The 23,824-nt window shown below is 36.3% G+C and overlaps 2 protein-coding genes across 3 annotated transcripts in view; both read left to right on the top strand.

Annotated features, from left to right (window-relative positions):
• The first annotated feature begins 1,209 nt into the window (after positions 1-1,209).
• Positions 1,210-18,312, top strand: LOC105499931 (killer cell lectin like receptor K1). Its single transcript, XM_011772821.3, has 8 exons — positions 1,210-1,411; positions 2,480-2,584; positions 4,393-4,500; positions 11,360-11,452; positions 11,671-11,706; positions 12,525-12,676; positions 13,827-13,930; positions 18,090-18,312. Exons 2-8 carry the CDS (start codon positions 2,545-2,547, stop codon positions 18,205-18,207), a joined length of 651 nt encoding a protein of 216 aa, XP_011771123.1. The 5' UTR covers positions 1,210-1,411; positions 2,480-2,544; the 3' UTR covers positions 18,208-18,312.
• Positions 18,313-18,704: 392 nt separating this feature from the next.
• Positions 18,705-23,824, top strand: part of LOC139356888 (uncharacterized) — an 81,370-nt gene continuing 76,250 nt past the window's right edge. For both annotated transcript variants that reach the window (XM_071072241.1, XM_071072243.1), the window contains exon 1: positions 18,705-19,914. In XM_071072241.1, the coding sequence (XP_070928342.1) occupies positions 19,803-19,914 (112 nt within the window). In that variant the 5' untranslated portion in view covers positions 18,705-19,802. The remainder of the gene's footprint in view (positions 19,915-23,824) is intronic.

The raw sequence follows: 23,824 nt of genomic DNA, 5'->3' as shown, positions 1-23,824 counted from the left end.
GAGGCCGAGGCAGGAGGATCACCTGAGGTTAGGAGTTCGAGACCAGCCTGACTAACATGGCGAAACCTCGTCTCTACTCGAAATACAAAAATAAGCCAAGTGTGGTGACACATGCCTGTAATCCCAGTTACTCTGGAGGCTGAGACAGGAGAATTGCTTGAACCCAGGAGGCAGAGGTTGCAGTGAACCGAGATCTCCCATTGCACTCCAGCCTGGACAACAAGAGCAAAACTCCGTCTTTAAAAAAAAAAAAAAAGTAATTTCCATGTGGGCAAAAACCTTCTTTTGGATTGTTTACTTTGACATTCTCAAGACCTAGAAAAGGGTGTAGCAAATAGTATTTGCTAAATAAAAAAAAAAGTTGAATAAATTTATTGTCCAACTTTAACACATTACCACATGAAAGTTGTTTTTGAGATTAATAACTTTGGTTATTGTTAAAATTGTATAATGTGTTCATCTTATATTACTTTATATGATGTCTTATGTTAGTATTTTAAATTAATAAACAAATAAAATATATATTTAGCTAATCTTGTTCATTGGCATCAATTCATATATTCACTTATTTTTATGTGTACTGGGGTATATATCTAAGTTTCTAATTCTTCTGCATATGATGTCTATATGACAGAGATGCAATTTCATGTTTTTATATTAAAATTTAACAATTCCCAGAACTAAGGTTTTTTTTTTAACTTAAAGGCCAGTGTGATAGTAACCAAGGACTAATTATTGAATAGAAGCTAATTTCCCACTTTATCTGCAATGTTACCTTATATTTTTTAATCTATGTACATGACTTTTTCTTGACTGTATTTTTTCCCTTCTCAATTTGTCTATCTATGTTCCACATTGCCACTTTGCCTTTATTAATATGGTTTTAACATAGGTCTTACTATCTAATAAAACAAGGCTCCCACGTTTTCTTCATCTTCAATAGTGATTTTCCTAGTCTTGACTTTTGCAATTTAATGTATATTTAGAATTCTGCTTTGTAAGTCCCACAACAAAATCTGAGGTATTAACTGGAACTGAATTGAATCTTTAAAATATTTAGGATTAAATGGCATCATTTAAAATCATCATTTTCAAATCCTAAAATGTTATTAAAAATAATGGCAAAACTAAAATTACTTTTGCACCAACTGAACATTTATCCAACCATGGGTGGTCTTACCTCTTTTACCAAATTAACAATATTTCTATAGTGATAAGGCGGAAGTACTGTGGTTTATGTTTTTCCACAGGAAGGTGAGATTATAACATTTGTCACACTTTTCTCAAAGATAGAATTTCACTGAGTATCTCCACTTTCAATTCTAGATCAGGAACTGAGAACATATCTAAATTTTCTAGTTTTATAGAAGACTTTTATCCACAAGAATCAAGATCTTCCCTCTCTGAGCAGGTGTGTGTATGTGTGTATGTGTGTGTGTTTATTATTCAAGATATGAGAAACTATATTTCGACCTCAAAAAAATAAAAATATTTACACTGTAAGGTAATTCTAATTGTTTCTTAGATGCTTGAATAGAACTCCTGAGGATACAGAATACTTATCATTTCTGATGTATATTCTATCACTCTATCTGATGATAGGGAATTAGGATATACCTATTAAAGAATTAGAAGTTGTAATATTACTATAAGAAGAAGCTTTGTCTCTAAGCAAAACTAGAAAAAATTGAATCTTTACCTTTAGGATTAGAAGAATTGAGTTTCAATTTGAATTCTCAAATTTTTGAGTTTTCTGATGTTGTAAGGGGCACTTACCTTTGATACACATCTTTACATGCAAGGTGAAACAAGTTATATCTGTGCTTTCCAACTATCATAATCAAATATGAAATAGCTTTTATTTTTAAAGTCTAAGCACTATGCATATTTATTAGTTTTTTTTTCTGGAAGCTCTGCTGTGCATTGCTAAGATGTTACTAAATAAACATGTGAGATTGGTTTTATTAATGATGATGGTGATGAGAATTTGTTGTTGATGATGATGATACGGGCACGTTGGATGAAAATGCACTAGAAAAGGACATTCTTTATTGAATAAAACTTACCTGAGTTTAGCTAGCAGAAAGAAAACTAAATTATTGCCAGATAAAATAAACAACTATAAACACTTGGTCTTAGCTAAAAGGCCAAGAAGCAATAAATAACTATAAACAGAAAACTGTGTGTGCTGTTATCTAATATCAGTAATGTAAAATATTTGTGTTAAATATCTCAATGTAGGTGAATTAATATATTCATTATATTGTTATGACATTTTGAAGTAATTGGCGATTATTTTACAACCAAGAGATATGTACACTATTATTTTTGCCTGGCTTTATGTGAATTGTCATTTCTATTCTTTTCTTAGAGGCATGCACAGGGGGAAAGTTTCTGGATTTTACTTTTCTATTCAAAATATTTTCTCTCACCACAGGAAAGAGAACAAAAAACAAATGCTCAATTTTATTTTATTCAGGAATCCTTTGTGCTTTGAAGACTTCAGATTCCTCTCTGAGGTAGACGTGCACTTACAATTATTTGATGGGGTGGATTCGTGGTCGGAGGCCTCGACACAACTTGGGTATGTTTTCACCACATAAGTGTGTAGTTTTGTTTGTATACAATTTTAAGATACCAAGAATTTTATACAAGCATATAAGGCATAGGCAAGCAATTTACTCTGATTCTTTTCATGTTCTATTTATGTTGATTTCATGTTACGTCCGTATTGTATGTGAAATCAAGTCTTCCAAAACTTAAAAACTTTTTTTCCCTTTATTTTATTAACTGTATTATGGTAAAGTCACAATTTGGGCCAGCTTGAAATAGTGAAACAGATGTGGAGTCATACTTGAATTTTACTCAAACTTTTACCGCTCTCTAGATTTGAAATGGGGTCAATCTGCAACCTCTATGTAGTTTAGTTTAGTTTCTTTTCTATCAAATACAGGCATGAAACATTCTATATTGATCTTAGTAGATTTGTGTAATATTCAAATCAAGTGACATGTATTTTAAAGCCCTTTTTATCCTAAAGGTGTTTATACATTTATAACTTATTCACAGTTGGTAACATTATATTAAATAAGCTTTATGATTTTGGCCATCTCTAATATTCAGTTTCTTCATCCATAAAGTGATACCTACTCTCTTTACTCCATATGTAAAATAACTGAGTTAGATATTACATGTGCAAACAATGTCTAAGTCTAATTTTAGCTATAAAAGATCATTCATATTATCATTTAATTTATAAAAGGCTTTTGTACAACAAACCCCCATGACATGAGTTTACATATGTAACAAACCTTTGCATACAACCCTGAACCAAAAATAAAAGTTTTAAAAAAAGCTTTTAAGAAAATATTAATCATCAGTAAATAATATTTCAAGAGAGCAAAATGATTCTTTCAGTATTTTGTTCAGCGGCAAGATTATCTGTCTTTGTTCTAAAGGGTTAGATCCTACTATTTTAGCCTATGTATGTCCTTCATTATAAAGAAAATTAGACGGCTGGGCACAGTGGCTCACGCCTGTAATCCCAGAACTTTGGGAGGCCGAGGCAGGTGGATCACCTGAGCTCAGGAGTTCGAGACCAGCCTGGCCAATATGATGAACCCCCGTCTGTACTAAAAATAAAAAAATTAGCCAGGTATGGTGGCACAAGCCTGTAATCCCAGCTACTCAGGAGGCTGAGGCAGGAGAATCGCTTGAATCCAGGAGGTGGAGGTTGCAATGAGCCAGGATCACGCCACTGCATTCCAGCCTGGGCTACAAGAGCGAAACTCTATCTCAAAAAATAATAAATAATAAATAAATAAATAAAAGGAAATTAGACACACTAGTATTTACTAAAAGCTTACTAAATGATTGATGTTATTGATGTTAAGTTCCTTGTATTTTTATTTCATTTTTAAAATACCCATACTGGGTTGTAATAGTATCCTTTTCTTTTTTATTTCTTTCTTCTTTTGCAAGTTAGGAAACTGGGATGCAAAAGCTAGATTATTTATGAAGTTATATTAAGTTTGTATATGTGAATAGGTGATTTAAATACATGTCTTTCTCCAACATGTCTTTTCACTATACCAAGTCCCTTTCTGGTAATGTTAGGTTTCATTATACATTACGAATTAACTAATTTTAATAGTTAAAATTAGTTAGGATTTGCTGAGGGTACTTTGCATGGCATAAATGTAATTTTATTTATATAGTAAAGTGTAAACATAATAATGTAGTAATATAAAATGAAAATAAATTCATGTTGTGCTTTAAAAAGGATTGTCATGAGAAGTACATAGATGGAAATGGCAAGTGGAATTTTTAAAATGTATGCACCAAATAGCAGAAAGGCCATGACTCATATAAGCCTGAATTCTTTCTTTCTAGAGATGAGTGAATTTCATAATTATAAGTTGGGTCTAACAAAGAGTGATTTTTCAACACGATGCCAAAAGCAAAGATGTCCAGTAATCAAAAGCAAATGTAGAGAAAACGGTAAGTCCTATGTTCCATTTGTCTACTCTCAGTATATTCAAATTAATCTTGGAAACTATGTGATTAAATCAATGACAATCATTCAGTTTACTTTATCTTCATCAGGAAAGCAGGAATACCCCCATGAACTCTAATATAATATTAAAATATATAATAAAATTATGGTATTAAAAGCTATTGAGTTTAGAATATTTTCATGGCCTAAAAAATGATGAGTTTATTTATCATGATAATATAATTGAGGCAGGAATTTCTAAGAGATTACTGAAAAGAAAACTAAATAGAAATGAAAAACAGAATAGATATTTTAAAAATCCTCCAGAGATATGTTCCTAAATATTATAGAAGTGATAGCTAGATTATTATTTATAGAATTGTTTCTGACTGCAGTGAAGAAGATGTACTCTCCAATGTCTTTTTTCAAAGCAGAATATTATTGATAATAGACCTTTATATAGTTTGTATGAAAAGCAAAACAACAGGTGACCCCTCAATTTTGATTAAAAACTAAGAAACAAATTATTAACGAATAGCATCACTTTACAAGAATTAATTTAAGGAATGCAAAGTGCTATATGTAAAAATTCCTTTTTGGACTAAAATATTCAATTGTTACCAAAATTTTAAACCCACATGCCTTTTCACTCAGCAATTATCATTGTGGGAATTTATCCCAGAGAGGGACTCAAAAATATGCACAGATGGGTATGAAATGTATCAATATTTCTAATAGCAACACCTAAGAAACAAATTAAATATCCACTGGAAAAAAAATTCAAAGTCTGTCAAAAATTAGATTCTGTCCAGAGTTGTCAGTGAAATACAATGCAGCTATTTATAAATTTGGTATCCTTATACACCATGAGAACTAATCACCAGGATATTGTCTTAGGTTAAAAAAAAAAAATTCATAGGATGTTTTGTATATTATAGTTTCTTTAAAATGTATTTTTAATATGTAGCTAAGGGGAATGGTAATTTTTATTTATTTTTAGTTGGCATGTAATAATTATACATATTTAAGGGATACGGTGATATTTCCATACAACTATACAATGTCTAATGACCAAATCAAGGTAATTAGCATATCCATCACCTCAAACATTTATCAGTTCTTTGTGTTGGGAACATTCAAAACCTTCTCTTCTAGCTATCTGAAAATATACAATAAATTACTCTTAACTGTACTCTCCCTACAGTGCTATAGGAACACTAGAAAAAGCCCACATGTAGCTATAATTATGTATCCATTAACCTCTCCTAATCTTCTCCTCCTCACTATTCTTTCTAGCCTTAAATAACCACAATTCTACTCTAATTCTGTGAGCTAAAAGTTTGGATCTCCTACATATGAGTGAGAATATGCGGTATTTATCTTTCCATGCCTTATTTACTTTACTTAACATTATGTACTTCTGACGCATCCATGTTGGTGAAAATAAAAGGATTTCATTCTTTTCATTCTTTTTTTTTATGACTGAATGGTATTCCTCTGTGTGTGTGTGTGTGTGTGTGTGTGTGTGTGTGTGTGTGTGAGAGAGTGTACACACATTTTGTTTAGCCATTCATCTGTTAATGGACACAGGTTAATTCCATATCTTGGCTATTGTGAATAATGCTGCAATAGACATGGGGCTGCAGACATTATTTCAATATACTGATTTCCTTTCCATTGGAGAAAGACTGAGATTGCTGAATCATATGGTAGTTGTATTTTTGGTTTTTTAAGGAACCTCCATACTGTTTCCATAATGGCTATACTAATTTACATTCCCACCAACATTATATAAACATTAGCCTTTCCCTGCATCCTCACTGTCATTTGTTATTTTTTGTCTTTTTAAATAATAGCTATTCTAACTTAGGGTGAGATGATAGTCATTGTGGTTTTGATTTTCATCTTATTGATGATGAATGATGTTGAACTTTCAAAAAATATATCCATGGCTATTTGTTTATCTTCTCAGAAATATCTATTCAGATCCTTTTCTCATTTTCAAATCAGTTTTTGTTGTTGATGATGCTGTTGAGTTGTTTGAATTCCTTGTACATTCTGGATATTGTTCTCTTGTCAGAGGAATAATTTGCAAGTATTTTCTCTCATTCTACAAGTTGTCTCTTCACTCTGTCACTTGTTTCCTATGCAGCAAAGAAGTGTTTTAGTTTGATACAGCCTCATTTGTTTCTTTTTGCTTTTGTTGCCTGTACTTTTGAAGTCTTACCCATAAAATCTTTGCCTAGACTCATGTCCTGTGGTGTTTCTCTTATCTCTTCTAGTAGTTTTATAGATTCAGTTCTTACTTTTAAGTCAGTTCTTTTATAGATTCAGTTCTTACTTTTAATCCATTTTGAGTTGATTTTTCTATATAGTGTGAGATGAGGGTCTAATTTCATTCCTCTGTGTGGATATCCAGTTTTTTCAGCTCCATTTATTGAAGTGCCTGTCCTTTCCCAGTGTATGTTATTGGTGCCTTTCTGGAAAAATCAGTTGGCTGTAAATAGATGGATTTATTCTTGCATTGTCTATTCTGTTTTATTGGTCTAAGTGTCTAGTTTTATGTCAATGCCATACTGTTTAAGTTATTATAGTTTTGTAGTATATATTGAAATCAGGTAATGTGATGCCACCAGTTTTCTTCATTTTTGTTCAAGATTGCTTTGACTATTCAGTCTTTTGTGGTACCATACAAATTTTAGGATCTTTTTTCTATTTCTGTAGAGAATGTTATTAGTATTGTGATAGGAATTGCATTGAATCTATAGATTGCTTTGAGTCGTATAATTACTTTAACAATATTCTTTCAGTCTATGAACATGAGATGTCTTTCCATGTTTTTGCATCCTCTCTGGTTTCATTAATCAGTATTTTATAGTTTTCACTGCAGAGATCTTCCACTTGTGTGATTAAATTTATTTCAGGGTATTTTATTATTTGTAGGTATAAATGGAATTGACTTCTTGATTTCTTTTTCAGCCAGTTTGTTATTGGTGTATAGAAACACTACTGATTTTTGTATGTAGATTTTTGTATCCTGAAACTTTACTGAATTTGTTTATTTGTTCAAAGGCATTTTGTTTAATTTTCATGTATCTGTGCAGTTTCCAAAGTTCCTCTTGTTATAAATTTCTAGTTTTATTCCATTGTTGTCAGAAAATTTACTTGATATAATATTGAATTTTGAAAATGTGTTGAGACTTATCACCTAGCATATGGTCTATCCTGATGAATGTTCCATATGATGATAATAAGAATATGTGTTTTGCAGCAGTTGGATGAAATGTTCTGTACATTTAGTAAGGTTCATTAGGTCTATATTATAGTTTTACTTGGATGTTTCTTTTCTGATTTTCTCTCTGAACGATCTGTCCATTGCTTAAAATGTGTGGTTGAACTCCTCTACCCTTATTGTATTAGTCTATTTCTCCCTTCAGATCTATTAATATTTACTTAATATATCTGAGTGCTGTAGTATTGGGTGCATATGTATACTTATAAATACAATATTATATTGCTGAAATGACCCATTTGTCATTATATAATGGTCTTCTTTGACTCTTTTTTACTCTTTTTGACTTAAAGTCTACTTTATCTAACTATAGCTATGCCTTCTCTTTACTGGTTTTCATTTTCATGGAATATCTGTTTTCATCCTATACTGTCAGTCTATGTGTGTTTTTACGAGCAAAGTGAGTTTCTTGAAGGCAATATATTGTTCAGTTTTGTTGTTTTTAATCCATTCAGTCACTCTATGTCTTTTACTTGGAGAATTTAGCCCCCTTGCATTTAATATTTTATTGGTAAGTAAAAACTTACTATTGCCATTTTATTCCTTGTTTTCTAGTAGTTTTGTAAGTCTTCCTTTCTTCCTGTCTTCCTTTGTGATTAAGTTGCTGTCTCTGGCAGTGTATTTTAATTCCTTGATTTTCATTTTAGTGTAATTTTAGTGTATCTGTTATAGGTTTTTGTTTTGTCGTTACCATGAGACTTACAAGGACATCTTATAACTATAGCAATTATTTTATACTGATGACAACTTAACTTTTATCACAAAGAAAAGAAAAACAAAACGAAACAAAAAACTAAACAACTCTACACTTTAACTCCATCTCCTCTCACATGTTGACTTATGTTTGCATGGATTTACATCATTTTATATTGACTATCTAATAACAAATTATAATTACTTTTATTTTGATAGAGTTGTCTTTTGATCTTTATAAGATCTGTGTGGTTGAGGCACCACAATTGAAGTATTAGAATATTCTGAATTTGTCTGTATACTTACTTTTATCAGTGAGTTTTGTACCTTCAAATCTTTTTTTATTGCACATTTATGTTCTTTTTTTCTGACTGAAAAAATGCTCTTTAGCATGTCATGTAAGACAGGTCTAGTGAGAATAAATTCACTCAACTTCTGTTTGCCTGAGAAATACTTTTTCTCTCTGTCATGTTGATAGTTTTATTGGGTACAGTATCTCAGTTGGCAGGTTTTTTTCCTCGGGTCTTTGAGTATGTCACCCCACTTCCTCTTGGCCTATAAAGTTTCTGCTAAGAAGTCTGCTAACAGATGCGTTGAAGCTTCTTTATATTTATTTTGCTTTTTAAATTTTGCTTCCTTTAAAATTCTCACTTTATCTCAAGCTTTGAACATTTAAATTTTATATGCCTTGTGGTAATCTTATTTGGGTTGAATCTGCTTGCTAATCTTTGACCTTCCTGTATGTGCTTATTCATATCTTTCTCTGGGTTTGGTAAGTTTTCTGTTTGTCCGCAGCTTCCCAGACCAGTGCTGTGCCAGGGCTTGCCCAAGGGCCATGGTTGCTATGGCCTGCAACCACTGAAATTTTCCTGAGACCCAAGGCCACTTTAGTCAGCTGGTGATAAAATGGGCTGAGACTAAGGTTCCTCCTGCCTAAGCAGTGGATTCCTCTCTGGCCCACGTGGGTCAAAATGCTGCCCGTATGAGCACTGGTGTGGAATCAAAGGCCGTAGGGTCTCTGTCTTTTGCTGTGTTCCAATGTGGTGGGGCCAGGTCTAAGTTCCAACACAAAGTCCCACACTCTTATTTCCATTTCCCAAGCAGGCAGTTTCTCTCCAAGCACTGCAGTATCTGGGTTTGGAAGAGGGGTGTTTAGGCAAGGCAAGACGGTCTTTTCTTACCTCTTTAATGTGTTTTTTCTTCTTATCATGCCAAAATCAGGGTACTGTGATAGCTCACCTAATTTCTTGAATTCTTTTGAAGGTACTTTCTTGCATGGAGAGTTATTTAGTTTGATGTTGCTGTGAGAAGATAATAGCTAAAGGGTTCTTCACAGCCAGCTTGCTCTTCTGTCATTTTCTTCATTGTTCTCCGGTATACCTGTTGTTTTGCCTACCCATTGATTTTTTTTCTCCTCTATCATTATCTATCTTTGTGGTTTGGTGGTTCTCTGCAGTAATAAGATTTGATTCCTTTCTCTTTCTTATTTGTGTATCTGTTCTACCAGTTTTATACTTCTGTGCATTTTTATGGTGATAGACATTGTCCTTTCACTTCTAGATATAGGACTCCCTTAAGCATCTCTTGTGGGGCTAGTCTAGTGGTGATGAATTCCCTCAGTTTTTGCTTGTCTGGAAGAATATGTCTCCTTTATTTCTAAAGGATAGCTTTGCTTAATACAGTATTCTTATTTGGCAGAGGTCTTTTTTTTTTTTTTTTTTTTTTTTTTTTTTGGCATTTTGAATTTATCATCCCATGCTCTTCTGGCCTGCTGCTGGAGAAAGTGGGATTGCTGGCCGTGGTGGCCGTGGGCCCCAAGCAAGTGGCTCTGGGAATCTGGGGTGCACATGCATGACTCTGTCTATGCTGAGGACAGACTACTTGGCTGCATCACCTGTTCCCTGGACAAAGGGCTCTGTATGGGCTTGATGCAAGGGTCATGACTACACCATTGATTGGGATCACCTGGTGTTGCTATGCTGCAGTCCTCTAGGTGGATTTGGTGGAATGTCAGCAGGGCCCCAGGGATGTAAAGATGCAGAAGCTATTGGGCCCCAAAGATGTAAAGGTAAAGGAACTATTAGGCCCCAGGGCAGAGTGTACTTTTGTGGTGGCTACACTCTCAAAATGGTGCAGTGCTGCTGCAGCCTGTGTTCCAGAGAAGAGGAGGGACCCCAGTGTGAACTCCCACCCTGAAATAATGCAGTGATGTGGATTCCAGTCAACTCCCTATACCGGACTCAGGGATTGTGAAGAATGTGGAGCTCTCCTATAGCTAGGAGAGCAGGTATTTCTAACGGGAATGTGGACCCCTGGGGAGCTCCTGCTTACCTTTTCTCCTCAATGGAGAGTCCCTCTTGGCTCTAAGCTGATCCATGTCACCTGCTTCTCTTCCCTTTCTATGCTATCGCCCTGAGCATCTGTGCCTCAGAGAGACTTGGTCACTTTCTTGCTGAATTCCAGCCTTCTCCCTTCAACACTCTATTCAATGTGTGGTTATCTACTTGTTGTTTTGGTCCCTTGTGGAAGTGAGTGCTGGGTGCCTGCAGTTAGCCATCTTGATGATGCTTCCTCCTTCTTTGTTTATGTTTATTATTGTATCTGCATAAAAATAATAAATCATAAGCATAATTTACTCTAGGGATGACTGGGGAACTTGTAGAGAAGTATAGAAGGAAATATTACATTGTTGTACTCTAGTTTTTGATCATTTGCAAAATATTTATGCTCTGTTCTGGGAAAAATAATTAAGGCAGAAAAAGGATCAATACTACCTTCTCATTAAAAAAAGAAAAAAACCTCTAATATTTATATTAAATACAAAGATACCCAAACCCTTTATGCTTCTTTTTCTGATCTGTCTCTTTTTTCTTTGACAGCATCTCCACTTTTTTTCTGCTGTTTCATTGCTGTAGCTATGGGAATCCGTTTCATTATTATGGTAACAATATGGAGTGCCGTATTCCTAAATTGTAAGTGATAACAGAGAAGTAGATTGCAACATTGTTAATTTAACAATTGTAATGTATTACTTTTGTTAGTATTCAGAAACACAGAAACATAAACTAGAAATATTAAATGTATCTTTGTCATATTTTTGCTATTAGTCCAGAAATGTGTAAACTATATTTGCTTATAGTATAAATTACTAACAATACAAACTTTTTAATACTTATGGTTATTTTAATAGCATTATTCAACCAAGAAGTTCAAATTCCCTTGACTGGTAAGTGAATTTTTTAAATGTTTTAGAACATATATTTTATGTATCTACCTACACTATTGTGTAGGCATGTAATCAATGATGTAAGAAAAGGAAAAATTAAATAATTAATTCTAGTCTGTAATACACTATGGCTTCTGTTTTCCTTTTAACAATGAGGGAATACTTGTAAAAATAGAGGATGCTTAGGTTTGATATCTTTCTCTCTCTCTCTCTTTCTCTCCAATACTTGTAAAAAATAGAGGCTACTTAGGTGTGGTTTGACATCTTTCTCTCTCTCTCTCTCTCTTTTTTTTTTTTTTTTTTTTTGAGATGGGGTCTCACTCTGTCACCCAGGCTGTAGTGCAGTGGGGTGATCTCAGCACAGTACAACCTCCACCTCCCGGTTTCAAGTGATTCTCATGCCTCAGCCTCCCAAGTACTTGGGACTGCAACCTCCACCTCCTGGGCTCGAGCAATTCTCGTGCCTCAGCTTCCCAAGTAGCTGGGACTGCAGGCATGCGCCACCACACCGGCTAATTTTTGTATTTTTAGTAGAGGCAGGTTTTCACCATGTTGGCCAGGCTGGTATCTGGTATCTGACTAACCTCAAGTGAGTCAACTGCCTTGGCCTCCCAAAGTGCTAGGATTACAGGCATGAGACACCACGCCCAGCCTGGCATCTCTCTATGAATACGTAGAGATGTGCCTTTGGTTATGACTATGGTAGTTTAATAATCTGAAATTTTAGAGTTGGAGTGAAAAAGACATTTAATTTGTCTAGATAAAATCTGCTATAATGTTCAGATATGTAGAATTAATAATATATTTTCCTTTTCTAGAAAGTTACTGTGGCCCATGTCCTAAAAACTGGATATGTTATAAAAATAACTGCTACCAGTTTTTTAATGAGAGTAAAAACTGGTATGAGAGCCAGGCTTCTTGTATGTCTCAAAATGCCAGCCTTCTGAAAGTATACAGCAAAGAGGACCAGGTTGAGTATTTATTTTAATTTCCCATCCTATATTTAATCCTAACATCTGAGGCAAATCATTGGAATATGAACCTGGAATATATAAGGGACACTATGACTTGGTTATTCTAATACCAACCCTAAATCTTTCTTCATTGAAAATAACAAAGCATAGAAATTGCAGGTATCAGACACATGAAAAAATGCTCGTTATCACTGGCCATCAGAGAAATGCAAATCAAAACCACAATGAGATACCATCTCACACCAGTTAGAATGGCAATCATTAAAAAGTCAGGAAACAACAAGTGCTGGAGAGGATGTGGAGAAATAGGAACACTTTTACACTGTTGGTGGGATTGTAAACTAGTTCAACCATTATGGAAAACAGTATGGCGATTCCTCAAGGATCTAGAACTAGAAATACCATATGACCCAGCCATCGCATTACTGGGTATATACCCAAAGGATTCTAAATCATGCTGCTATAAAGACACATGCACACGTATGTTTATTGCAGCACTATTCACAATAGCAAAGACTTGGAATCAACATTCCACTGATGGAATGTTGGAATGTCCATCAGTGACAGACTGGATTAAGAAAATGTGGCACATATACACCATGGAATACTATGCAGCCATAAAAAAGGATGAGTTCGTGTCCTTTGTAGGGACATGGATGCAGCTGGAAACCATCATTCTCAGCAAACTATCACAAGAACAGAAAACCAAATACCGCATGTTCTGACTCATAGGTGGGAACTGAACAATGAGATCCCTTAGACACAGGAAGGGGAACATCACGCACCGGGGCCTATTATGGGGAGGGGGCAGTGGGGAGGAATGGCATTGGGAGTTATAACTGATGTAAATGACGAGTTGATGGGTGCTGATGAGTTGATGGGTGCAGCACACCAACATGGCACATGTATACACATGTAACAAACCTGCACGTTGTGCACATGTACCCTAGAACTTAAAGTATAATTAAAAAAAAAAAAAAAGAAATTGCAGGTATCATGTATGTGTGCTCAGACAGGAATTATGCTAGTCGGGGGACCGAATGCATGTTTTTACAAGTGTGAGAACAGATGAAATGGCTATGGTCTGGCGTTTACTAAAATTATGAACACTGATTTCACTTATAGTGTATTTGTGATTTCAAACAGGATTTACTTAAACTGGTGAAGTCATATCACTGGATGGGATTAGTACACATTCCAACAAATGGATCTTGGCAGTGGGAAGATGGCTCCATTCTCTCACCCAACCTGTAAGTCTTTGACCCAATGGGTCTCTAGTTTTGAATTTTTGTCCTAAGCTTTCCCTGTAATAAGTCTAGTCACTCATTTCACATAATCCCAAGACATTTGCATGTTCTAATAGATTTAGTAAAAAGTGCTTAGGCCCTAAATTTGGGAGAAAGTTGTATTCATTGTAGAGTAGCCAACACAAATACTAATAAGTAATATAAATTGTTTAGTATATGGTAAGTACTATGCAAAGCAGGTCTAATATTATGTTCGTTTTACAGAAAAAGAGACAGAAGCAGAGAGGTTAAGTATCACATACATTTCTTTCTGAATTTATTACCAGACATGTTGAGACATAATTAACATATAATAAATTGCACATATATAAAGTACACAATTTAATAAGTCTCAAGAAATATATATATATACTCATGAAACCATTAAGAACATCAAGATAATTAACCTGGAAAACATTCTCTAAGCACGCACCTTTGTGATTTCTCCTCTGTGTCCCTACGTACTTACCTCTTTCTCTTTCCAGTCAGTCAGTTTTCTGCCACTTTAGTTTGCAATTCATAGAATTTAATATAAATGAAGTCATACAATATGTATCATTTGCAAAGTCTTATTTTCACTTAGAAAAGTTGTCTTGAGATTCAGCCATCTCATTGCATGAGTAAAGAGTTAATTACCTTTTATCTCTTCATTTATTGATGTATATTTAGGTAATTCCCAGTTATTGATCATTACAAATAATGCTACTTGCTAATAATATTTGTGTACAAGTACTTGTATCATATTAACAAAGTCTTTCTTTTCCTTAATATAAACACCTAGAAACAAAATGGCTGAATCATATAAGTATATATTTAACCTTTTTAAAAGTGCCACACTGTTATCCAAAGTGGTGGTGATATTTTACAAATTTTACTTTCTACCTATCTGTATGTAAGAGAAAATCTGAGAGAGAAGTTGCTTCATATCCTAGTCAACACTTGCTTTGATTAGCCTCTTAAATTCTATACTGGTTGGGCGCAGTGGCTTACACCTATAATCCCAGCACTTTGGGAGGCCGGGGCAGGCAGATCACCTGAGGTTGTAAGTTCGAGACCAACCTGGCCAATGTAGTGAAACGCTGTCTCTACTAAAAATACAAAAATTAGCTGGACGAGGCGGCAGGCACCTGTAATCCCAGCTAGTCAGGAGGCTGAGGCAGGAGAATCGCTTGAAGCTGGGAGGCGGAGGTTGCAGTGAGCCGAGATTGCACCACTGCACTCCAGCCTCAGTGACAGAGCGAGACCCTATCTCATAAATAAATAAATAAATAAATAAATAAATAAATTTTAGACACACTAAATGATGTGTTTTGGTATATGAGTGTAGTTTTAACTTGCATTTTACTAATGCAATGATGTTAAGTAGCATTTTTTTGTGCTTATTTGCCATTGAGGTAAAAATTTTCTTCTCACTGATTTCTGCTTTGATCTTTATTATTTACTGTCTTCTTATAGTAGGTTAAATTTGCTTTTTTAGTTTCTTATATTGAAAGCTGATGTTGATTTGAAACTTTTTTTCTAATAAAAGTTATACTATTAATACGTGAGATGATTTGGCAACATCCCCACATATTTTAAGATACTATTTTTAAATTTCCATTCAGTTAAAAATAGTTTCTAAATTGTCTTTTGCATTGATTCATTGATTTTTAACATGTGTCATTTAGTTTTCAACATTTGTGAATTTTTCAGACATATTTTTATTGTTGATTTCTAATTTAATTTCAATTTTATTAGAGAATTATTTTGTATAGTAAGTCTGGCACTTTTTTAAAGTGCTCTTTTCATTGATTTTCAAATTTACTTTGCTACTTCAATGATTAATTGACAATGATCAATGCACAACCTTTTACTCTCATGTATTCTTTTCAACTTTCCCCTTGTGTTTATTGTAGCAAGAACTCCTTACCTTCCTTCCTCATTATCTGTTTATAATTTGGAAGCCCCAGTATACCTTAGAATTGATACACGACGTCCTCATTTATGTAAGGTTTGCAAGTTTATTTTTAACAGAAAAAACATTGATTCTCTAAAAAAAAAATAAGAGTTGTATCATGTTTTCTCAACATTTTCCTATCTACAAGGACAAAACTTTCTTTCAGAAGCAAAACGACTGGCATACTAACTTTCTGTTTATGCATGTAGTAATTATTTGTTGACTGCTACACAATTTCTAGGAATTATGCAGAGAAAACTACAGAGATGAGTAGAATAAAACTCATTTAGGAGCTTCAAACTCTAGTCAGAGATGTAGTTGTAAGCAAATAAACCAGTGTTGTTAGGTACTCTGGCAGAAGTGTGATGAAAGTAGCATGAAAAAACAGACACAGAAATCGAAGGAACACATGGACAAAGTGATATTGAAAAGAACGAGGCCGGGTGGAGTGGCTCATGCCTGTAATCCCAGCACTTTGGGAGGCCAAGGCAGGGAGACTACCTGAGGTCAGGAGTTCAAAACCAGCTTGGCCAACATGGTGAAACCTATCTCTACTGAAAATACAAAAAATAGCTGGTTGTGGTGGCAGGCACCTGTAATCCCAGCTACTCACGAGGCTGAGGTAGGAGAATTGCTTGAACCCAGGAGGCAGAGGTTGCAGTGAGATGAGGTTGTGCCACTGCACTCCAGGCTGGCGACAAGAGCAAAACACTGTCAAGAAGAAGGAAGGAAGGAAGGAGGGAAGGAAGGAAGGAAGGAAGGAGGGAAGGAAGGACGGAAGGAAGGAAGGAAGGAAGGAAGGAAGGAAGGAAGGAAGGAAGGAAGGGAGGGAGGGAGGGAGGGAGGGAGGGAGGGAGGAAGGAAGGAAGGAGGGAGGGAGGGAGGGAGGGAGGGAAGGAAGGAAGGAAGGAGGGAAGGAAGGAGGGAAGGAGGGAAGGAAGGAGGGAAGGAAGGAAGGAAGGGAGGAAGGAAGGAAGGGAGGAAGGAAGGGAGGGAGGAGGGAGGGAGGAAGGAAGGAAGGGAGGGAGGGAAAGAAAGGGACTCTAATGTAGACTGAACCTAGTAAGAGCAGTTATTAAAAAATCTAGTCTGGGGCCGGGTACAGTGGCTCACACCTGTAGTCCCAGCACTTTGGGAGGCCAAAGTGGGTGAATTGCTTTAGGTCAGGAGTTCATGCCCAGCCTGGCCAATATCGTGAAACCCCATCTCTACTAGAAATACAAAAATTAGCCAGATGTGATGGCACATGCCTGTAATCTCAGCTACTCAGGAAACTGAGACAGGAGAATCACTTGAACTTGGGAGGCAGAGTTTGCAGTGAGCCAAGATTAAACCAGTGCACTCCAGCCTCGGCAGTGGAGCAAGATTCTGTCTTAAAAAACAAGCAAACAAACAAACAACAAAGCAAAAACTCTTTAAAAATAGTTTTCTTCCTACAGTGGTCGATTGTTCAATTACAGAACAGAGGTCATTACATTGTCCTTTTAAATAGGGATAGCATCAGACCATAATATTTCTATTTTTTGTCAGTTTTACATTGAAGTGACATCCTCACTCTTTCTTGAGCTTTCTATTTCCCACTTCTTATGAAAGAAAACAAATTATTATTAATCATGTAATTCCAAAAGATTAAAGATGCCAGAGTAAAACACATATATAGATATAGAAATCTCTACGTGAAACGCCTAAACACATGCACGCATGCATACAAACACACACCCTTATATACACACTTGTGAATGTGTGTATGTATTAGAAGATTTGAGGTTTTATTTTCATTTCCTTACCAAGTAAAATTGCATATATCTGAAGAATATGTTTTATTTTTCCACAAAACACAGTATGAAATTCTAAATTGAATTCTGAATTGATTTCTCACTTAAATATTTGTTTTAAAATAAACATTTTAAAGTTTTCATTTAACTTGGGTATACATATGAAGAGATTTTATACTTCAGAATTGACTAGTTTCCAATGTATGATAAAAAGAGTGGCACCTTATTTACAATTTTTACTTTTATTATCTGAGTTGGCTATGTTTTGTTTATAAATTAGGACTAGGCACGGTCCTAAAATCTCCTAAAATGGTATTAAGTTCCTATATTTGAAGTTCAATAGGTATGATTCATTTTTATTTTCCTGCATTAATAAAATCATGTTTGTAATTTTTAATTGTCTCTCCTCTAGACTAACAATAATTGAAATGCAGAAGGGAGACTGTGCACTCTATGCCTCAAGCTTTAAAGGCTACATAGAAAACTGTTCGATTCCAAATACATACATCTGCATGCAGAGGACTGTGTAAAGATGATCAACCTTCTCCATAAAAGCCAGGAACAGAGAAGGGATTACACCAGCGGAAACACTGCCAACTGAGACTAAAGGAAATAAACAAAACGGGACACAATGACCAACGACTGTCAGATTTCTTAGAGTCCACAGGACCAGACCATAGAACAATTTCACTGCAAACACGCATGATTCTCCAGGACAAAGGAAGAGAGACCCCAAAGGCAATTCAGATATCCCCAAGGCTGCCTCTCCCACCATAAGCCCAGAGCGGATGGGCTGGGGGAGGGGTGCTGTTTTAATTTCTAAAGGTAGGACCAACACCCGCGGGATCAGTGAAGGGCGAGAAGCCCAGCAGATCCCTGAGAGTGCGACCCCCACCTCCACAGGAAATTGCCTCATGGGCAGGGCCATAGCAGAGAGACACAGCATGGGCAGTGCCTTCCCTGCCTCTGCGGATCATGCTGCCACTTTTAATGGGTCCTCTACCGCCCCCAACCCCTCTGGGTTGGATTAGTGGTCGGTCCCTGGGAGGTCATCAAGCTCCTCTTCATCCCTATGGCACGGGCTTTCCTGCCTTGGGCCTTTACTCCTTACCGCAGTTTCTGAAGTGCTGGTATTGTCCTGCAGCCCCATCCCGTTGCACTGCCAGGCAGGGTGCCAGCACATGGGGAGAGCCGGTCTCCATCCGAGTGAAGCTCACCTGCAGCACACCTTGCATGCCGGGTCTCCCCTGGCCCTGGGGCTCTAGAACTGCAGGCAAAGGGGACAGTAAATCTGTCATCTCCAATCCCGGGTGACCCCCAGAAATGTAGTGCGATAGATAAGAAATCAGAGAAACCAAGGGGTTGAGGAGGATATTTATTATTTAGGTGCACTGGACCAGTCAGATTAACATCCAAACGACTGAGCCCTGAACAAAGAGTCAAGTTACCTTTTAAGCATTTCGTGCGTAGGAGAAGATTTGTGCAGGGGAAGCATATTACAGAAACAAGAAACAAAGACGTTATTCAATTGAGACTTGCATCACATCATTTCTTACTTTTCAAGGAAAAGCATGTTTTGCGACTTGAGTTTATCTGTCTAGTGACCTTGCAGCTGCACAGCTAGAGAAACGGGTCTTCACAATGCCTGGGAAAGGGAGAGATAAGACTCACTAGCTACAGAAAAACAGGCAGCTAATTGTTAAAGGACTCCAACTCTTTCTCTTCCTCAGGGGGAATTGGGTTTTCTTACATACAACTGAGTTTTTGCTTACACATTTTTAAATTTATTTTGATTCCTGTTCCATGCCAACCACCTATGCTGCTGTTTTCCCCTCTCCTTCCCCTTCCCCTAGGGGAGGGACCCGCAGCAGTGGAGCTATTCTTTCTTCCCCCAAGAAGAAAGGAAAGGGGGATTCTGAATATTTTTCTTACTACCAGAGATTTGTGTGAGGTTCAACCCCCCACCCCTCCCCCCCCCACACACATGGGGATTCCTCACCTCTTTCTGAGGTTCAACACCCCCTATGGGGATTTCTCACCTATTTTTAACCTCCAAGACATCCTGACTAAGGAATACTTTACCACCCCTGCGGTTTCTCTCTCTTTGGTATGTCCTAACTAAGGAATGCTTTACTGTCCTGAGGCATGTTTTTTTTTAAGTCCGGATCACCGAGGAAATACTTCACCGGCTCCCGCAGCTGCTTCTTGCTTGGTCTGTGCGCAGAGTCATCAACGCAGTATGTAAGGATCCTTTAAGCTAGATTGCTGGCCAGTTTTTTTTCTTTCTTTCTTTCTTTCTTTCTTTCTTTCTTTCTTTCTTTCTTTCTTTCTTTCTTTCTTTCTTTCTTTCTTTCTTTCTTTCTTTCTTTCTTCTCTTTTTCTTTTCCTTCCTTCCTTCCTTCCTTCCTTTCTTTCTTTCTCTCTCTCTTTCCTTCTTTCTTTCTTTCTTTCTTTCTTTTCTTTCTTCTCTTTTTCTTTTCCTTCCTTCCTTCCTTCCTTCCTTCCTTCCTTTCTTTCTTTCTTTCTCTCTCTCTTTCCTTCTTTCTTTCTTTCTTTCTTTTTCTTTCTTTCTTTCTTTTCTTTCTTCTCTTTTTCTTTTCCTTCCTTCCTTCCTTCCTTCCTTCCTTTCTTTCTTTCTCTCTCTCCTTCTTTCTTTCTTTCTTTCTTTCTTTCTTTCTTTCTTTTCTTTCTTCTCTTTTTCTTTTCCTTCCTTCCTTCCTTCCTTCCTTCCTTCCTTCCTTCCTTCCTTCCTTCCTTCCTTCCTTTCTCTCTCTCTCTCTCTCTCTCTCTCTTTTCTTTCTTTCTTTCTCTCTCTCTCTCTTTCTTTCTTTCTTTCTTTCTTTCTTTCTTTCTTTCTTTCTTTCTTTCTTTCTTTCTTTCTTTCTTTCTTTCTTTCTTTCTTTCTTTCTTTCTTTCTTCTTTTTCCTCTCTGTGTTGCTGAGAGTCCGGGTTTATTCTTCACCCCAGGTGGGTCTCAGTTTCTCATACCTGAGGGCCCCTTCAATGAGGTAGGGGAGCGCGTTCCCTCTTGAGAGAGGACTGGAGACCACCCCTGGAAGAGAATGTATTCCCATACGGTTTGCCTCCAAATTGTTTGAAATGCTTGTTTTCCGGTGCTATAAACAGCACTTGAACATAAATTTAATTTATTTAGTAAGGCCATTTTTTACTTCCTGCAGAAAGGGTACACTCACCAGCAGTTTTGCCACGAGTGTACACCGAGCGAAGGAGACAGGGTCATTTATAACCTGTCGCATCCACCCTACTGCTGTATCCGGTTTCCATTGGCTGGAACAGGACCTCGCATTCTGTATTTGTCCCGATTGGCTAGCAACTTAGAACTTTTTAAAAGAGGCAAAGGTAGAGGAGAACAAAGGAAGGAGGCAGTAACTTGTGGAATGCTGAGAAAGGTAAAAACACTTTTAAATAAGGAAGAGGAACAGGCTATGACCTAACGCTTGCTTGGACCAGTATGAGCACGCCGGGGCAAATATTTAGGAGCACAGGTCTTTGAATAAATTTTGCTTCTAAGAGAAGTTACTATTTATTCCTAATTAGATAGGGAGGAAAGTCTTTGAAGAGCAACCTCTACTTTGCTTTTTACAGAATAAATGCAGGCGAAAAGAACATAAACTTTGCCAGGGGTAGAATGTTATGGACAGAATGTTTCTGTTCCCCTGAAATTCATATTTGAAATCCTAACTCCCAATGGTATGGTATTAGGAGGGGGCCTTTGGGAAGTAATTTAGGTGTGAAAGTTGATTATAAGAATTGAGTAATTCTGTTTTTATGTCTACTTCTTCTTTGTCTAGCATCAGGATTGCAATCCTTTTCTTATTGCTACCAATTTGTCTTGTAAATCTTTGTTCATTATTTTACTGTGGTATACTATTACCTCTCACAGTTCAACTGTTTCATACCAACTTTTTTTTTTTTTTTTGGCATTTGTGTTCTTATTTTTATGATTGTGTTAGAGTGTCTAATTCAATTTGCGGCATTTATTGCACTTTTCATCTGCTTAGTGATTGTTTCCTTTTTTGAGTGAGTGGCTTTTCATAAGAAAAATATTTTATTTATATTATTTGAACTTTTGAGGTTTCATATAAATATGGTTTGATTTTTCCTATTCCTGTTTCGTGGACAAGGATCCTAGTTAGAGAGCTCCCTCTTCTGTCAGTTCTGTCCTATTCAGCATAGCGTCTTCTATGGGTGGTGGTGATGATGGGAGTAGGAAAGGCAAATGATAGTCATGTCTTTTTTCTCTTTCCTTTCTGCAGGATTCTTAAGTTCCTCAAATTACTTATTTACTTTGATAGTCATATTTGTAAGAAGTATCACCCCTTCTTTATTTTCCACTTCTCTCCCAGAAACCATTGCTTTCCTTTCCAAGTTTCCCACTTCTGGTCTTGCGTTTCAAGCCTTTTCCCAGTACTATGAACTACCAAGTCCCAAATTGTGTTAAGTACTCTGACATTTATTGTTGAAGTTTTATCTTTCAGGGTTTATTGTATCTGTGATTCATTTATGTCCTCTAGTCTTCTCTTCTGAGTATGTTAAAGACTAATCTCCCTACCCTCCACCGCAGGTGTTCAGAGGTGGGCAGGAGCAAGTGTTCTTCTGCAATTATTTTTCTCTATTTATAGGTAATTTGAAGGTTGTGGTACTCTATGTCTCCTAGAGATGTTGGAAGAGTAAGGTATTATGTGGTTTTATTTGCTTTTCTTATTGATTTTATGAGTTTGGGGGAGAGATGGGAGATATTTGGGATTAGGCAACCGTCTCTGCAATGTGAGAAACTGAGGATTTACTACTGTTATTTGTTAAAGTGCCCTTTCTCTTAGATCCTTACTCTGAAATCTATTTCATACTTCAAACCAGTCACAGGCTGTATGGAAGACTTATTATAAGCTCTCAATAAGTAAGAATTCTAAAGTGTTAACCTCAGGTGACTGTGTTCTTAATGTACATGCGTACTTTCTTGTAGCCTGTCTATGTAATTTATTTAGTGTTTTAACAAACAGCTGTCACCTATGTTGGCTGAAAAAAATGCAAGTCTAACCATTTTCATGTCGGAGCAATTAAAACCAAGTATGAAAAAATATTACATTGGATTTTACAATATATGTGCATCATAGCTAGAAACATTTCTAAGAATCGAGAAAACCTCAGTTGGTGAGTAGAAAATATCAGAAAGCCTACTTAGTCCTATACGGGATTGTTTTATCATAGCTCCTACAGGATGTTTGATGGCATTGTGTACAGTAGTATTTGTTCTCTCCATCATGAGATAACTCCAGCCACAATGTTTTCCATTTATGCGTGGTAATGTTTTGTCCATTTAAGATGCAATTACATTTCATTGTATTGTATTCCAATTTAGAAATACAGCAAATGTTTTTATATATATTAAATTTAAAATATATACATATACGTACACATAAATTATAAATATGTATCTTATTTTTAGATATGTAAATTATTTAAAACATGGTGGAGTAAAATCAGCAAGATAACAGAATGGGAAGCCCACCAATTCAACTAAAAATTCATAGACAAATTTTCTTTGTGAGACATTAAGAAACCACTTGAGATGCTCCAAAGCTGTTGGTGAAACTACTCATGTTGAAGCTTTAGGGAAATTTAAGGCACACTCCTTCCCTAATTCTTACCCCCAGCACAGTGCCAAAAAAGCAGGAAAAAACTCCCCAGCTCCAAGCTTTGCTCTTGGTTAATAAATGATGGATGGCATGTCCAATTCCCCAATTTTTCCAGGGGCTACTCCTAAGATTGGCTTCTCTCTAGCCTGTCTCAGTGTACCGATAGAACCAAGCATAGCCTGGCTGCCCGGGACCAGCAAGAACATAGGTGGTGGGGTGAGCTGGCAGTTTCATAGCACTGTAGTTCCTCTCCTTGGATCAACATGAGTGAGTGGACCAAAGCCTTCAGCTCTCAGCGTCTCCTTGGGGGAAAAAGTTGAACTAAACATCTGATAATCCGTATTTTCTGGAGATTGCCTGAGGAGCTAGCTCTGTTTATCTCAGAACACTCAGAGGACCCGGGATATTCTAGGTGCCTGTGATCTACTAAGAAAAAAAGAAAACCAGTTGGACTAGCATGAAGGTTGAAGAAGACTGCAAAAATCCCTTG

The sequence above is a fragment of the Macaca nemestrina genome, chromosome 10 (genome assembly GCF_043159975.1).
Source record: "Macaca nemestrina isolate mMacNem1 chromosome 10, mMacNem.hap1, whole genome shotgun sequence".
Taxonomy (NCBI): Eukaryota; Metazoa; Chordata; class Mammalia; order Primates; family Cercopithecidae; genus Macaca; species Macaca nemestrina.
This window is presented reverse-complemented; position numbering and strand designations above follow the sequence as displayed.